Source organism: Scomber japonicus, chromosome 10 (genome assembly GCF_027409825.1).
Source record: "Scomber japonicus isolate fScoJap1 chromosome 10, fScoJap1.pri, whole genome shotgun sequence".
In the NCBI taxonomy this organism is placed as follows: Eukaryota; Metazoa; Chordata; class Actinopteri; order Scombriformes; family Scombridae; genus Scomber; species Scomber japonicus.
In genome coordinates, this window is record NC_070587.1 from 9,860,731 (window position 1) to 9,879,497 (window position 18,767).

Here is an 18,767-nt window from a genome sequence, read left to right on the forward strand (position 1 = left end):
GAGGAGTTACACCACGACAGGAAAAACTCAGAGGGAAGAAGAGGGGTAAGGTACAGGAAGGGGCAGAGAGGAGAAGGAGGATGTAGAGGAGGAGGATGGAAAAGGGAGGGGATGAGAAGGGAGAACGGAGAAAGGTCCCAGTGGGGTGTTAAGGCAATGTAATGAAGCTGGTAATTGAGGAGAGGGCAGAGCACAGAGAGACTGATCCATACATTTGATTAATCAGCTCTTAGCTGTCACCACAGAGCTATTGATCTAAGGCAAGGCCATCACACACACTCAGAGACAGAAACCCTGCACACATGCAAACACACCGTTCACATAAAACACACACACACACACACACACACACAGACACACACACACACACACACACACACACACACACACACACACACACACAGTCTGCAGAGGAACACACATGTACATTTCAACCTCACACGTTTATTGCCTTGAGCTGTCAGTTTAAACATAAACTTACAGAAAATACACACAAACACACACTCCACTCTAACAGTTTTCTGTGACCTTGGTTTCACACTGTCCATCCATCCGTCCATCTGCCCGTCCTTCCATCCATCCATCCATCCATCCATCCATCCATCCATCCATCCATCATATCCCAGTCTTGGTGTTATTGCTGTCCATCCACGCTGCCATCCATCTTCTGCTATCAACTCATCGATCAGTCCCGTCTTGTTCATTGATTTCGGGCTGTGTTGTAGAGCAGGCTGATTGTAGCAAGATTTGTGTCCACTAACCCTTTCTCTATCCTTTCATCCATCCATCACCTCTTCCATTTCTTCCTTCATTAGACCTATTCAAGCTCATCCCCGTGACCGTAAAAAACAGACTGAATAGACTAATCTAATGATTTCAAACTGTGCCTTATCAATCAAGGCATATCAATCTGTGTCTGAGTGTGTGTGTGTGTGTGTGTGTGTGTGTGTGTTGAGCTGTTGTTGTAACCACATAATATGAATCTAGTCTGAGAGGTAAAGAGAGATAGAAGGGGAAAAAAAGGAGAGGAGAAAAGCAGCAGGTGAGAGGCGCACGCTGCTGCTACAAAGACAACACAATGGCATCGGAAAATTGGCATGGCAACCAGCTCGTTGTCATGGCAATCATATGACGGCACACTGGGTAGGTAAACAAGGATGCTGGTTGCCAAGGGTGACTGCTGTGATCTTTTGGTAAACAAAGAATTTGTGCTGGAGAGTGCTCTGCTGGCTTCATGCTCTCCTCCCTCGTAAAATCGTGCGGCGGCGGTGAGAAATGAGCGCTGATTGTTAGTAAAAATGAATGAGAACAAGGAAATGAATAGGACAGGAAATTTATGAGAATAACGGAGAGATGTGGGCCATATGTAGAGGAGTAGGTGAGTGTGTGAGTAGGCTAAGAGCGAGAGAAAAAGAGAGGGAGAAGGTGAGGGAACTGAATCTATATTGTAGTAGAGTAATTAAAAATTCCCCTGAGCCCAAGAGAAAAATGCAAATAAAGTACAGTCCCTGCTAGTCAGTCACACTGTACTCCACTCCATCTTTCCCTCTCTCTCCTTCACTCCGGCACACACGAACAGCCGCACACTCCTTTCAAGTCCAATTATCCTCTAATTACTCACGTTCCAATTAAGACTTAATTAACAGTAACCATCTGCAAACGTACGTATGGGGGAGCCGGCTTTCATACTAGAGCGCGGTTTGAGGAGTCCTGCAGCATACTAAAACAGAGTTTCTGTGAGGAAAGCGTATTCGTATGTGAGCAGTGGCGTGGCAATGCATGAGGCCCAGATATGTGATATACGATGGTATGTGAGCTTGCATGACCATTCGGAGGAAACACGTCCATTCATACACGCATGAACTAACCCTGCATGCAAACACAGCTCCATTTGCATGCTGTGGTGCCAACACAAATATACACATAGTACATGTCACTCACATATGAACGCACACACTACACCCACCCCCCCAGCCCCCCCACCCCGACAAAGACACACACACACACACACACATTGAAAGCACCCGCCCTTTTTGCGCACGCAGAAACAAACACATACTACACACATACAGTTAATCTTACTCCCTGCAGTAATGCAGAGAGGATTGTGCCAGGATTAGGGGATATTAAATCCTTGGATTATCCAATCAAATCGTATTCTACCCCCTCCCCCACCTACACAAAATCAGTGGAACAAACCATTGCCCCACATCATGAGGGTCGGGGGTAGTGTGTCTGCATATATATGTAAATGTGTGTGTACATGCACTATTTGGAGCATGGATTAAAGTACAGCGTTGAATCAATGTTATCATTTCGGGGTTTTTTTTTTGTGCTATCAAAACACTGGAGGGCAATATTCTATCTACAACGATAATAAAAAGTACCCGCAAACTCATATATAAAAAACTGATTACAGTGCACACAGCATGACAATGGTGTGTGTGTGTGTGTGTGTGTGTGTACACTGACACACAAACACTCACTCTCTCTCTCTCTTCATATCTCTCTTCTTGACACACACAGAAATGCACACACCCTTCCCCCCCCTTCAATCTCCCTCTGGAGCGCTCCATCCGCACAATTTCAGATGTCCATTTTCCAGAGTGCGCAAGAAAGGAAAACTATTTTTATCCCTTCTCCACGATCTAGCATTACCCCCCCCCCCCCCCCACACACACACACCCGACCCCACCCCCACATCAACTCTTTCTCCATCATTTCTATAGTGTGCCTCGCAGCCCTACAAACTCATTACCATCAATGTAGTAAGCCCTTATGTCCATATGATGAGACTAAAACTGGGCAGTGGCAAAATTGCTTATTGTGCCTCATAAAAACAGGAATATAAAGTAATTCTACATTTCTTAATCAAAGAAAAAAGTACCTGTTTTGACACATTAAAATACTGTTTCTGTGCTGATGCAACGGCAAAGACATTGAGAAAAAGATATTTTTATCTACAGCAAGAATACAAAGTCTGTGTTGCATAAGCAGAACAGCTCTCTGACTTTAACAGTTCATATTAGAGCTGACAAAATGAAATATCACAGTTTATCACAGACTGAATATCTTAATATTGATGGTGAGCTCATACTTCAGGGACAACCTGTGCTTTCAGAAGACAATCACACAAAAGATGTATGGTATGTAGTATGGATTACAGCTGGAATAATTAATAAAAAAGGATTGGGCTACTATTTTGATGATTGATAAAGATTTCAATCATTTCTCAGGCCAAATGCCAAATGTCTGGTTTGAGCTTGTTAAATGTAGGATTTTCAGCTTTTCTTTGTCCATACATGCATACATACATCAATCATCTTTACCCGCTTATCCTCTGCAGGGTCACACGGTGCTTTTATTTGTCTCATATTAAACTATATCTTTGGATTTTGGACTCTTTTGGATTAAAAAAAAACCAACCAAACAAAAAAACCCCAATTTGAATATGTCATGTTGGGTTCCGGAAATAATAATGGTAATTTTTCACAATTTTATGATACGATAATTAACCGAGAAAACAATCTGCAGATGAATCTATAATGAAAATAATTATCAGTTGCGGCCGTAGTAAGATGATCAAATACGTAGGGACATTTTTCATCTAACTACGCTTCAGTGATTAGATGAATTCTGAATTTCTCCTGTGTGCGAGTGTTTCATTACAGTAAAACTGCGGAGTCACAGTGGTAGCATGCTAAACGTCAGCTCCATGATGAAACTCTGTGTGTTTACCGATCCAGTTTGCGGCTCTCATTCACAGCTGGATGAAGACATCGAGCTGTGAGAAACAGAGAGAGTGAGCGGGAAGGTGGAGCAGCTCGGCTCCACCCCTCCTCTCTCCCATCTCTCTATCTCGCCACGTTAGGCTTTGCATCCCCCAGGTTACCTAGCAACCTGGCATCTCACTCAGCTCCGTTGCCTGGCAACGGAGGCTTGCAACCATAATACAGCCTCCTGAACAGCCCATCCCCCTGCTCTCATCCCTTCTTCCTCTGTCTTTCTCATTCCATTCTTCACACCTGAGAAGTCTGCCCTCCTTCTCCTCCACTCAATACTTTATCTGGCAGTTAACCCTTTATCAGCCTCTCCACTGGAGCGTGGATTACCAGCATATTCTCCTCTCTGCTCCTCTTTTTATCAGCCGCTATAGTAACGGTGTCAAACCGTGCATAAAGCAGAACTAACCACCCTGTTGATTTGTATAATATTATGCTGTTTTTGTCAAACCCCACTGAGAACATTGTGCACGCAGCAGTGGAGCACTCACTGAAATTTGATCCTTTGGATTTAGTCCAACATAATCCAACAGCACTATAGCGGATAACTGTTAGACCTATGCACTTGGACCTTGTTTCTATTTTAGGGAATGTAAGTCCTTTGGGAAATGTGCTGGTGAATTAAAAAGGCGGTTCAAAGCCATACAAATTCATGATTGCAAAAATCTCATATTCACTGAGATTACATTCAATACGTCGCCAGTGGCACATTTTTGGATGCTCAGATAGTTACAGCATTACACAGAATCCCATAAAATTAAAGCAAGCCAAATATGCCAATAACTCCCATGTTCTTATGAAGACTTAACTGAGTGGAAAGATATCATATTTTCCTCTGTAGTTTGTTTTTGTGCATGTCAAATATATTTACAATGTTTTTGAAAATTCCATTGGGGGAGTTATTAAGACATATTTATATTTTAAAATTAATTCAATTTAATTTAATGTGTTTAGCTGTATTCACTTTATCTGCATGATAAATATTTGTCTGATCATTTCCAGGACAAAATCTTAATCCCTCGAATGCCATCCCTTCCATCTATCCAAGCAGTCTTTAGTTTGGATTGTACATTTTGTTTAATTCTCTCTCACTGTTGTCTTCTTCTAACTCTTCATGATTTCACATCTTAGTTTGACCTTATGATATTTTCATAAAGAATGAGGAAAATTATTTGAAGTGGAATTTTTTCTTTTTTGAGTACTCAGAAGAAACATTGTGAAGGCAGAATTACACACAGTCATAGACTTAATACACTGGCCTGTGAGCATGATTAACCTAAAGAACCTAACACTAAAGATTATATTTCTAGTGTATCAGTTTTAAGTTGTATCCAAACTTAACATAACTTGTGAAATTGGTTAAACCTTAAAATTTACCATACACACAAAATACAGGACGTGTGCACACACAACTAAATCAATTCCTTTAAATCTATATGAACTAAATTAAAACTGAGATTGTTTAAATAAAACATTAAACCTTTAAAAGTTCATCATTATAACAAGCCTTAACCGTCTCTAGACACACAGGACTGGACTATTCTACCGTCTCATCCGTCTGCCGTCGGACAAGGCGTTGTGAAGTGTGCTGATCTACGTCATTGTAAATGGTAGCATAAAGCTGCAGCTTTGCTCTGTGGTCAGTGTGAAAAGGTCATTATTTAGACAGAGGACTGAAGTGTGGTTGAAGAGGAGACCTCTGAGCAGAGGTCACACCCCAGGTGCAACTAAAGTCCTGTCATCCCCTCGCCTAATCACACACACACACACACACACACACACACACACACACACATAAGCAGACACACATACGCAGACACACACACACACACACACACACATATGCAGACACACACCAGCAGCCCCCTCTGACAGATGTCTCTGTTTAAACTGACAGAAGTGCGCCCTGACTCCCTCCCACTCCTCCACCACCCAGAAAAACCCCTTTCTTACACACACCACCCGCCTGCCCCTTCCTCCATGCTCATTATGGCAAACTTTTGTCTTGTTTCCTCCTTCTCTAACCCGACCTCCTCTGCTCCTCCCCTGTCTCACCCTACCCCCTCTCTGTCTATACACCCCCTATTCATGCTGAACCTCTTCACAGCCCTCCTCCACTGCTCTTAACCCCCCCCCTTTCATTCAGACGAATTCACACACTCAGCCCCCCTCCTTGTATGGGCCCCACTCTTTACATACAGCTCAGTGCAGACACATAAACATTTAATGCTGAAATGAGGTGTCTCGATTGGAGGCTGCAGGCTTCAGTCCAACAGTCTCATTAACAGTCTGACTTCACATAATGTACATATTTTAAATTTAAGTTTGCTTTATGTGACGTGTTTTGGGTAAAAGCTTTTAGGTAGAAAATGTCTGTAAAATTGCAAAAGGTATAATTTTATCTTAAAATGTTCAAGTTGTCATTTTTGTAATATAATAGTTTTTGTGAATTTCTGAGACAGCATCAAAAGGTTAATTCAGACTCTAAGAATTAAAATACCAACATAAAGTCGGTGGCTCCAAAAATGTACTAAAAGCATTGGTAAAATCTGTGCTCGGACATGGAAATGGGTGACTGTTACAGTAACTGAAGTTAAAAGGGAGGGATGTTTGCTGTGTGATCTGGCACTGAGGCTCAGTGACACTGCTCAATGATCAAAGCCTACTCAAGTGCAAATGCTGAGATCTAGGCATCTGTTAAGGTCCCTGCATTTAAGTAATTTTTTGGCACACCCTTCTTTCTGGCACTTCTTTCCTGTCTTGATAATGCCTTAAAAACCTAAATACATAAATAAGAGACTCTCCCCTCATATGCTTACAATAATCAGTCAAAGTCAGCAGTCAGTTTTGCTGCAAAATTATATTTTATTTGTGTCTATTTATTAGTACACACATGATTTATTGATTCATTTAGATAGCCATCACATAAAGGTGGGCATGTTTTGATTTTGTGTGAATCCAGGATTTAAATGGTCACACTGAAGTTGCAGATGCTGTGTTTTTATTCAGGGTATCAAATGGCTTTAAGTTGCTACAACAAAGCATCAGTCCGGCATCAGATCCAATAATGATGATAATTGCAGCTAAACCTTTTTTTTTTTTAAATTCTATGAATGTGTAAACTAGGCCCTGCAGATTTTTGTAGCTGGCTGGATAAACAAAACAGATGGTGTGTGATATGGACTCAACTTAACTTTGGGCTACTTTAGAGCTCAGCATCTGAGAGACACAGATTTGGCAGTGAACAATCACATAGCCTGGTAATCATGTGCCCATGTCCACACAAACATTATTTTCAAACTGGCCAAGACGTGTGTGTGTGTGTGTGTGTGTGTGTGTGTGAGAGAGAGAGAGAGAGAGAGAGAGAGAGAGAGAGAGAGAGAGAGAGAGAGCGAGAGAGAAAGAAAGAGAGAGAGAGAAAGAAAGAGAGAGAGAGAGCGAGAGAGGGGCCTTAAAGAGGCAGGTGCTCTCCAGGGTCAGACTTTTATGAGGCTAAGATTAGATTCTGCCTCAATTTTGTGGTGAAATATGAGGCAGGCGCTCTTTCTCTCCCCATGTTGCATGCACAAATGCACATGCGCGCACACACACACACACACACACACACACACACACACCAAAGACTTTTATCTAAAACAAACAGGCTAAATCCCCCTTAGCTGTACACAACTCCACATGAACAACAAACACCCCTTTACTCTACATACCCCCTTTTTTATCACTCTCTCTCTCTCTCTGGCTCCTCCTCTTTCTCTATACTTCTTGATCGCACAAAGAGACAGACAAAAACACACACACACACACACACACACTTGATTCTACACCTGTCCCTCTACTCCCTTTCCATCCCACACACAGTGAGGTTAAAAATAGAGAAACAGACTGGGGGAGGGGGGAGCGATACACATCACAAGCCCCATCAGGCGGGGAGAGATAGAGGCAGAGGGATGGCAAAGGAGGAAGAGACAGAGAGAAAATGAAAGAGAGAGAGAGAGAGAGAGAGAGAGAGAGAGAGAGAGAGAGAGAGAGAGAGAGAGAGAGAGAGAGAGAGAGAGAGAGAGAGAGAGAGCTGGGGTCTGTTCTAAATTGAAAGTGCAGCAGTAAGCAGTGGAGGGGAATAGTAAACAGTGCTGCTGACCACATAAATATGCTAAATTAGCCTACAAAGTCGCCCTAGTGGATAATTGCTCATCATAGTTTTGCCCCATAGGGAGGCTGCCTGCCAGGCATCTTAGATTCCACATGGAGAGACAGAACATACACAACATACACACATTAGATGTCCTGAGTCGATCTGATAAACATGAACTACGAGTACAACACGATGGACACATGCAAATATGGTGCTTGGCTTTATGGAAATAAAAAGAAAGCAACACATTGTATGGATAAAGGAACAACTAAGTTTTAGAGTGTCAGTGATCCAAAATGTCATGTTTCATGTGAAGTTAAGTGTTTATTTCTAAGAAGAATGAAGTATTAAGTGATGCAACATTAATTGTAAAGGATGAGCTGCTGCGGTTGTTATTCAGCTGGCGCCATATGAGTCCATACTTTGCCTGCATATAAAGTACAGCTTTTCCACTTCTGGACATAAATAACAAATGAACTCTTTCTCTCTTCGATCCATGCTCAATAAGTACGCAACAGCTCCCAGTGTGCTCCCATGATCCCGCAATAAGCCTGGAAATATTCCAATTTATCCTCCTTCAAGAACGCTGTCACACCATGTGCATTTAATCTATATCACAACAAACTTTTATTATATTTTTCATGAGTGCATCGATCCTCTGCTTTATCAGTTATTGTTAACTACTTGCCCTATGTTGCTTGTCCTGCCTTTTTAATAATTCAGTAGGCGTCCAGTCTGCCATGGGAGGCGTGATGTGTGTGTGAGTGTGTGTGTGTGTGTGTGTGTGTGTGTGTGTGTGTGTGTGTGTGTAGGTTATGGTCTGGCTCTAATCAAAGAAGAGGGAGCAGAGTGTTGCCTGGAGAGCAGTGAAGCATGACAACACACACCTGGTAAGCTGCTTATCACACTTTAATTTCACCTACACTGAGATCTGCGGATGGCGGTGTGACCAAACAGATGTGTGAGTGTGTTTGTGCGACGGCGCACATGAATGTACGCGCGGCCATGTGTGTGTGTACCTACACTTGCCGTACGTGTTTGAAGTAGGACAAAGATGAAGGGAGCGATAAACGCAGAGAGAAGAGAGCGCAGATTAAATGGAGAGAGAGATATCAACGGGAAAAGAACAAAAGAAAAACAGATAAGGGGAAAGATAACGGAGGAAATACAGCAGCAGTAGGCTTGGAAGAGATCGAGAGATAAGAGAGGCTGGAGGGAGACATGAGGTTAAAATCTAACCAGGCCGTGAGTGAAGTGTATCATGATGAAAAGAAAGAGAGAGGGGAGAGGAAGGGATTGAGGGGATGAAGATGAAGCGAGCAGAGTTTTTTTTTTTTAATGAATGCTGGTACAGTAAGTATTGTGTGTGAATGTGTATGTTTGTCTTTGTCTGTCTGAGCATATGAGCAAAGTTTTTAAAATAGGAGGAAAGCTATGAAGTATTAGCAACGTTGGAAGTCAGTGGTTTAAATTTTAGCTGTTTTGTTTTTTTAAAATTTAAATATAGAAAAACAAAAAAGCATTAAATTGGTTTAGATAATACAAACTCACATTATTCTAAAAACAGGATATTCAAAGATACTCAATTCCAGTACTAAATACAAATTATTAAAAACAACCAGCATGTCTTTACAAGCGAAATTAAAAATAAGATTTAAAAAAAAGTAAATTAAAAACTCTGTATCCGAACTTCCATTTAACTACTCCCCCGACACTGTTCTGCATTATTCTGCTGGTGCACAGACTCACAGGGGACGTCATGTCCATCTAATGGTTCTCCTGTAAGGAAAGCTTTACAGCTCTGAGACCAGCCCCCCTGAATTTGTCGACTAGAGGCTGAGCCCTGACCTCTGACCTCGGACACACGCTGTCAACCTAGTGCCACCGCCCCGCTGGACTAACGAGATACACACAACTCACAGAAGCAGTCAGCTGTGTACCACTTTAACAGCACATTTTAATACTCTATGCCTAATGGCTCCTTAGTGAAGATGCTTATTTGTATAATTTATTTGTGCTGTCCTACTCAATCAGTAAGAAATGTTGGACACGATTTTAATTAAGCATCAACAAGGTAAGAGCAGAAATTCTATTCAATCGGAGCAGATTTTTTACCTTGCTGCGTCTTCTCCTCGTTATTCCCATTTGGTGCCACCCCAGCATGCAAATGTGAATGAGGAATTCAATTTTCAAGTGCAAATCAGCGCTGATACGCGACAGCTAAACATGAGCTCTTTCATGTAGATGCATCCCAGAGGGAATCTGTGCACCGCATCTAATACACCAAAACATCTGTGCGCTATAGTGAGACTTGCTTGTGGTTCCACTGTTAAATTTCTGCCACTGTGACTAATAAAATGCATATCTCTCTCTCTCTCTCTCTCTCTTTCTCTCTCTCTCTCTCTCTCTCCTCATCTCATGCTCCCTCTGTGCTTCTCTTTCCCTCTGTGTTCAAATTAAACACAAGGCGCAGGACACTCTGATAAGGCCATCTGTTCATCTCTCTCTCTCTCAATCCCTCTGTCCTTTTTCCTCATTTTCCAATCTGACAGTCTACTGCTCCCGCTGAAGCTGGTGGGATGCATTTGAGGTATAGTTTCTCTGCGTCCGTCTCTCTGTTTGCCTCCGTACTTTCATTCCTCTACCAGCAGGCTTGAACTGTTAAATCAGCGTTAAATCCCATCGGTGAGTGACAGACAGAAACACATCTGCAAGAGTGTGTGTGACGCTACAGTTTTGATTAAACTTTATTAAAGCTGAAAGCCGGGCCTGACGCCCCACCAGCCGCCGCAATTAAGAGCGATCTCAAGATTCAAGGCTACCCAGCGCACACACATGCACACACATGCACACACCTCAGATCCCCCTTTGCCCCACGGTGAGTGCAGGATCTGACTATGAAAATGAGTTTGTGAGAAACTAATCATGCAGCTTAACAAGTGGAGCTAGGGAAGAACGGGAGAGAGGGGAGGGTGGGGCGGGGGGTTGGAGGGAGGAGATGGGGGTGTGAAACGGTCAAAAAGGTCAACTAATCAAGAGGAGGGGAAATGAGATGAAGGGTAGAGCAACTATGAGAGGGGTGGGGGTGTGGTGGGGGTGTGTGAAAGAGGGAGTGACGTTGAGAGAAGGACTTATGAGAAGGGTTACCATAAATGACTGTGAAATGAGAATCCGAGGAGGAAGCGTGAGTGTGCAGTGGGGGAAAGAAAAATGAGCAAAAGACAGCAGGATGGGAAAAGAGGGATGAGAGAGAGGGATACCATGAAGAGATGTTTGAGAGGAAAGGAGCAAGTGATGAAAGGTTTGGGGGTGGTGGGGGTAGCGAAGAGAACAATCTATAATATTCTACTGGTGCAGAGAAACTGGGGGGACATGACGGGAGGAGATGAACAGAGGACAGAGGGGATTTGAGGGGGGGAAAAAAAGATAAAATGGAATAAGGGAAAGCATGGAGGGATGGGGGGAGTGAAATGAAAGGAGGAATAAGGAAGAGATGAAAAAGCAATTCTTAGGGAGAGAAAAGAATGTGACAATGGGGAGGTGGTGTGAAAGAGAGGGAGAAATCGTCTAAACTCATTGCTAAATCCTGTCAAAGAAGGCAATAGGCAGGGAGGGAGAGGAGGAAGAAGGAGGGAGACAGCGGATAGAGAAAGGGTAAATGGACTGGTAGCAGTAAGTGATAGCAGATAATGCTTTGGGATTATTTAAAGATATGAAATATTGATTTATCACTGGAAAAAAATACATCAAATTCAAGCAAAAGTAAACACTGGGGAGTGATAAACAGTGTTATTAATGGGAGCGGTTCAGAAACATTTCTGTGTATACAGGAGATCCATCTATTGCCAGGACTCTATTCATCAATTACTTCATCTAAATGAGACAAATACTCTTAAATAAGTCTTGTGTGCGAGTACTTTTCTTTAAGTGAGTGCGTAGACAGAGTAAGGGATGAGATCTCTTTGATGAACAAAAGTTTGGACACACTTTCTGTCCCAACTTTTGACTGCTACTGTACATCTCAAAGGGAAAGAGAAGATACGTCAAATTGAGGAAAGCCAAACATGGAAACATTATTGCTCATTAACGGTCCGGGCTTATTGAGAACCCACCACATGAGAGCCACGTCCTCATTTCAGCACTGGTCCTCCTCAGGGGACCGGTGCTTCTGATTGTTGCGCGCTGGCTCTTTAGTGAATCTGTACTGCTAATGAGCATCCTCCCTGTGAATGTTTCCTCCATGCATCCGGAATATTTATCACAATTTATCTTGAAATTCACTGCAACTATCTACTTGTAAAGCAGACTCATGGATGATTTCCCTCTGCTGCAATGAGCCAGTCGTCAGTGGCATCAGCAGGGGAGGATAAAGTGAAACCCAGTGGAGGTTGGATGATGAGTCAAAGGACAAAGGGCAGCACTAGTGAGAGAGGAACCAGACGCAGCAGACAGAGGAGAGGTGATTTTTGCGGAAAGGTCAGACTCCTTAGTAGGCCCTAATTGGATTAATGTCATTATTAACATGCTGTGTACGTGCAAGTGCATGTGTGTGTTAGCATTCAGAAAGGTTCCCTGCTGCAAGGAAAGGAATGATTGCAATATGTATGTATGCAACCAGGGATTTGTGCTTGTGTGTGTGTCAGAACATTTCCCCTCCCCCAAAGCCTTTTTTTTTTTTCAGGCTCTCCTCCAACCATTTTCTCAGAGAGATCTTATCAGCAACCTCAGCCTGTGGAGAAGGTGCAGGAACTGAAACTCTGATCAGTGGCAGGGTGACACAGAGAGAATGAGATAGAGAAAGGCTCCAAGATGGTAAAGGTGCACTCGCCATTCTGTTAGAGCTGCCGCAAATCAGAGTTAAGATAAGGCGAGGAAAATGTAATTTCTATGACACGTCCCGTACTTCCACTCAGCTCTGTCTTTATTGGAGAGAGCTGTGGGGTAGCTTTGCAAACTACTGGGGGTGTAAATATACAAGATATTCCAAAAAGTTATAGGAATATCCGTTTTTAACTGCAGTGGAAATCAGGTCAGAGAGAGAGAGAGAGAAAAAAAAGAGTGACAGAGAGGTACAGCCTATGAGACAGACACAAATCTCGCACAGTGCCCCATCCATAACGAACAGTGTCCTACCCCAGCTCAGCCGCAGTACACGATCCCTCACTAGAGAGACTGAGGGAGACTGGGATGAGACAAAGGGGAATGGCCACATTAATTACACACACTCTCTAGGCGGGAGCTATCACCAGAGGCTAACAGAGGGGCCAACAGAGAGATGGAGAGACAGGGAAAGATACAGAAATGGAGATGATGATGCTCACATAGTAGAGGGAGAGGGAGTGTTTGTCCTTAGCAGCAAGACGCCTGCCGGCTGCTGAGTTATGTCACAGTGTTACTAATGGGAGCTGAGCCTCCAATACCACAAGCACACACTGATGTGAGGTCGGTTGTGAGCATGCATACAAGGTGGATGGCAGCGTCTGTGCATGTTGGTGGGGGGGCGCTCCTTTGATATAAATGTATGTGCAAGTGTGGTGTGTGCTGTTGCATAAGTGTGAAGTGTGCACTGTCTGGGGTTGTTTGTGTGTGTGTATGTCTGTTCCTGATGTGCACTTACCCCCGGTAGTGTTTTCTGCTCGTGTAGGGCGCTCTGGGCTTTCAGGGCCGACTCTCTTGCACAGTACGTCAGAAACGCACATCCTGTGAGATAGAGATAGACAGAGAAAGAGAGGGGAGAGGAGTAAAGGTAGAGAGTGTTAGTGAGAGGCTCTAATATTTGTCATTCTCTATCTCTGTCTCTGAATCACCCCCCCCCCCCCACACACACACACACACACACACATATAATAACACACCATTTAAAATATTTAGATGTTTCCTGCATGATTTGTCCTCCCTGATTACTAGTCATCTATTCTGAATTATTATTAAGCTCATTGTGCAAGGGATTATATATACATATATATATATACATATACATATACATATACATATATATATATACATATACATATACATATATATATACATATACATATACATATATATATATATATACATATATATATTCATGCAGTGTAACTACACTTGACAACACCATGATGATGCACTTTAGAGCAGAGAAGGACACTCCACGGCACGGCACATTTCAGAACGGCACGGCACGAGTCAGCACACATGACAGCACCACAGACGTGTGCGTAGGGCTAACAAGGCCTCACAGGCTCGGCACAGTCAGGTTCCTGACTATTCCCAACCACTATGCATGCCTCACGATCACTCCAAATATACTCCTTCTGAATTTCCTATGTGCTGTACCTGTGTCTGTGTGTGTGAGGGAGGGGTAGGTAGTAGAGCTGGCTGGCCAGAGCTGTTTACTACACCTGTCACCAGCACTAAGACAACAAGATTAGCAGCAGGTTAGCATCCCGTTGACACCTCAGACAGACTAATATAGATGCAGAGTGAAGAAGAAAAGAGTGGATGATTAAGAAGGAAACATTCACACACAAGAGTTTACATGTGAAGAGCTAAGAATGACTCGACATAATGCCATAAGATGAAAGGATATATAGAGACACACACAACACACACAGCAAAGTACACGACACGCAGACACGCATGCATCTTATGGTCCATCTCATTGCTTTTAAGAGCGGCTTACTGTGGCTGTGGGGATTCTCAAAACAACAGATTCTTTCCCCTGTGTCACCCAGGCTTACAGGCCCATTACACTGATTGGAGCATACTGCCTAATCTGGTTCATAACACACAGGACCCCAGGTCAGTGTGTGTGTATGTGTGAGAGAGAGAGAGAGAGAGAAAGAGAGAGAGAGTGTGTGTGTGTGTTTTCTACCGATCTGTTAGAAGCAGCCATAATTTAAAGCCTCCTGCTCGTTAATTAAGGATTGTGAGTCTGAAGTTCATATATTATAAACCTATTCATGACACCTTTATATAGTATTCTCCTGAGTCTGACTATGTAGAGTGTACATGCAGTAACTGCATTTGTTTCCCTGTCTTCATTATCTCACGTTGCAGCGTTAACAGGAGTTAGAAACGAGAGGAGGTGTGACAGTTTCCATGGAGACATGTAACACTCTGCCTTACTGTCACGTCTGTCTATCTCTCTATCTTTCTAGCTGTTTGTGTTTAAGCTGTATTCTGATGGCGAGACCTACCTTTGTGCATGCCAGTGTATTTGTCCTTTATCACAGTGAGCTCATAGATCTTGCCAAACTGCTCGAAGATAGGCTTGAGGTCCTTCTCCTCCAGATTCCGGGGAATCTGCCCCACAAAAAGCTTGATTGCGTCGGCCTCCTTCATCGGGACAGAGTGGAGAGGACGACTGGGTACTGCAGGGGCTGAGGGCCAAACAGATCAGGAGCAGGTATCCCTGGAGGGGAGCAACCAATGCTGGACGAGTCTTTAGGTCACAGCCGAAATGGTGGCGAGAAAAAGAAAACAGTAGAAGGCTTTAATCAAAAATCACAGCAATAAACTTAAAAATGTTCCTCTAGTGGCTCTAGTATATCTGTGGTAAATAGAAATTAAACCATAATTATTACAGTTTATTTTTTTAACTCCTGTGATATCACAATCATGTTTGTAGTATTCCCTGGAGGGCTTATATTTTGATATGATGCTCATTTACTTTACATGTATTATAATATTAGCATATTTCTAACTTTGCAAATGTAGTAATATAAGGAATTCAATTTTTACATTTAAAAAATTGCAATTCTTAATTAAAAATCTTGTTTGAACAACCAAGAATAAGTAGAAAATATAGGCATTATATGCGAGATTATTTAGAGTATTTATTTGCCAGGCTGATGACAAAGAGCTTCAGTAGCTTCTGGTAAAAACAATTATGCAAATGTTAATTAGCCAATCAAACAACAATAATGGCACTATTTCCTCCAATTAAACACATATTCATCGAAAATATATCTGTAAGCGTGCATTACCTTTAGGTGGATAAACAGTGTTCAGGATCCCTGCACATAAAAAAGGAGAAGAAACAGCGTGATTGGGGGTAAATCATTGCAATAGAGCGGTTTCTTTGTTTAGCCAGCTGTAGGTTACAGCATACACACGGATGTCATGGGGCTCCCTTGCTCTTTGTCCGATTCCCCCCTCAATGTACACAAACACACACACACACACACACACACACACACACACACACATACATACATATATATACACGCACACGCACACACACGCGCCCGCACACACACACACACACACACACACACACACACACACACACACACACACACACACACACACTATAACATTTAGGAAATAAACATGCTACATATAATACAGCTCTTACCGTTTATAGATGATGTTAATGGGATGAAAGCAGCCTGCACAAATCACTAATTAAAGAGGGATGCTCTGTTGTTGTCCGTCCTCCTTCCTTCCTCCCCTCTCTGGATGCTCTCCGCTCTTTGTGCCTGTCGTACTCTCCCTCTCCTCCTCCTGCTCGCTTGCACAGATAGTATATAAGTTGTGCCTCTTTTTTTTTTTTTAGGTTTTTTTTTCCTCTTTTCTTTTCTACAAGCCCCGTGTTCCCGGTGATATAGCAGAGTCCTGGCAGGTGAGTCCACAAAATCACAGCTTGTCACCAACTCGTCCAGAAGAATATTTCACAGAGCCGACCTCTCAACCTTTCCCCCAAAAGTCCAGCAAGCTAAATGATCACTTTCGCAAAAAAAAAAAAAAAAAAAAACAAAGCAAAAAAAAAAGTCCACCACTCTTGATTCCTGTTTGATTGCAAAGTGATAAACCAGGCGAGCCAACTGCTTAATTTCTGGTAGCTAACATCCAGCTGTTCAAACTTGCTCAGTCTCTTACAACAAGCACCCTCTCTCTCTCTCTCTCTCTCTCTCTCTTTCTCTCTCTCTCTCACTCACTTGCCTTCGTTGTTCCAGTCGTTACAAAGGGCTCCACTCTCTTTTATCTTTTGCTATTTTTCTTTTTCTTGTCGCGTCTTAGCCCGTCCAAACGACTGGATGGCTTTTCACATCCTATATACCGGTATCTCCCCTCTGCTCTTTCTCTCCCTCCCCCTCCTCTAAGCAAAGCGGTTGCTAGCCTGTGACGTAACTGCCAGGGACCATCGACAAATTTGTTCGCCGTGCACACGAAGAAAAAAAACAAAAATAATGTCCCCCATTCACTCTTTCACTTTACACTTAAACTGTATGTACATTACGAAATGTATACCCACATGACGTATTTTCAGGAGGAATATAATTTTTAAATTAATGCAGAAACGACGGTTTTATGTGTGACACTTTTTACACGTTGCCTAGGCGGCACCATGCGCGGAGCCGCCTATTGTTCTAGCCGCGAGCCCTGGCCTTGGTGCTGAAACGATGCTCCTTGACTTGAAGCCGAAGCGCGCCGCCGATGACGCGCACGCAGTCACGACTACTACAGCTGTTCACGCCCGCACCCGAAAAATTCACGCTCACACCCACATAAGAGTAAAAATGTGTGACAGGGAGAAAGAGACATAGCTCGGGGTTGGAGTTGGCCTACTTTTTACTTTACAGCATGTACTTTGGAAAACCGGCCAAAATTGATCTAATAATTCACTGAGATGTGCAGAGGAAAGACATGCAGCATCAATGTTAAAACAAACAAAGTGCCAGAACACATCCTCTCTTATCTTTGAGAAGTGTGCGTGTCGAGAGTCCTGTTGGAGGCAGAGAGATTGAGTAAAAAGAGAGAGTCATAGGGTTCATGGTAATTTACTCCAAAAGGTCACCATCTGCCTGCCTCGCCTCGTGCCCTCTGTGAGAACAGCATCACCCGCCACATTCATCCAACATATAGGCTACACTCCACCCACACATCCTACACACGCACGCACACACACACACACACTCACTCACTCACACACACACACACACACACACACACACACAACATGCGCTCTTGCATGCTCATCGGCACACTATGGGGCTTCTTACAAACTCAATGCACCGACATGAGAGGCACGCAACGGCCTCACGTAGCGCCCTGAGGAAGTGAATGGTATGGAGGGCAGCACGCCACCGGAGCTGTTAAACCTCCCTGCACGATGGAGAATAAACGGTTACAATGCACGAGAACAAGGATGCTGATGTGGGCAAACTCTGTGTTACACAGCTTTTCCTTTAACAGAAGCTGATAAGTTGAGCCCTGGAGTTTCTTAAAGGGGGGTGTTCTTTAAAAAAAAAAAAAAAGAAAAAGAAGAAGAGGAAAGAAACAGCAAACAGGTCAAATGTTTTATAAATCTTGATAACTTTATCACATGAAAATATAATGCCTAGGCAAACAAATGCAGCATCTTTGTCATTTCCAAGGCACGCCTTGTTCTCTGTCATTTGCTGGGAATTGTTGGGTTGTTTCCCACTGGGAGAACTTCAGTATTGCACTAGCATCAAAACACATCACTCATGCAACTGCCCTTTAAAACCTTCAGTGTCTTCATCCCTGCTTTCACTGTTTAACTGTTGGCCTCATACTCAAAAATACTTCCAGTCACATCTTTTTCTTATCATGCTCGTTGGGTTCAGAATAATCTGCATGAAAAACTTCCTTTGGAAACACTGTATTTAGATCAGACATCTCAGCACCACAGTCTCTATCCAAATAATACTTCATGAAGCACTTTTTTTTATTTCACATGGTGCTTTACATAAATGTTGTCACTCGACTTGTTTATTGTCATCTGACTGCTGGTCTGACTGATCTTATGGTGTTATTATGGACAGTTCTCTCATGCACCTATAGAGACTTCTTGGTAAAATATTTGGATGACCAAGTCAAGCTTGTACAACAAAGCTTACTAC

General features: G+C 42.9%; 1 protein-coding gene across 27 annotated transcripts in view; it reads right to left on the reverse strand.

Annotated features, from left to right (window-relative positions):
* The window catches only part of LOC128367011 (CUGBP Elav-like family member 3), a 21,069-nt gene extending 5,826 nt beyond the window's left edge, over nt 1-15,243 (reverse strand). For 26 of the 27 annotated variants that reach the window (XM_053327779.1, XM_053327785.1, XM_053327773.1 and 23 more), the window contains exons 1-2: nt 15,096-15,243; nt 13,532-13,614 (exon numbers count right to left, since the gene is read on the reverse strand). In XM_053327779.1, the coding sequence (XP_053183754.1) occupies nt 13,532-13,614; nt 15,096-15,240 (228 nt within the window). In that variant the 5' untranslated portion in view covers nt 15,241-15,243. The remainder of the gene's footprint in view (nt 1-13,531; nt 13,615-15,095) is intronic. The other variant, XM_053327789.1, reaches the window with a different exon arrangement.
* Nucleotides 15,244-18,767: the final 3,524 nt, after the last annotated feature.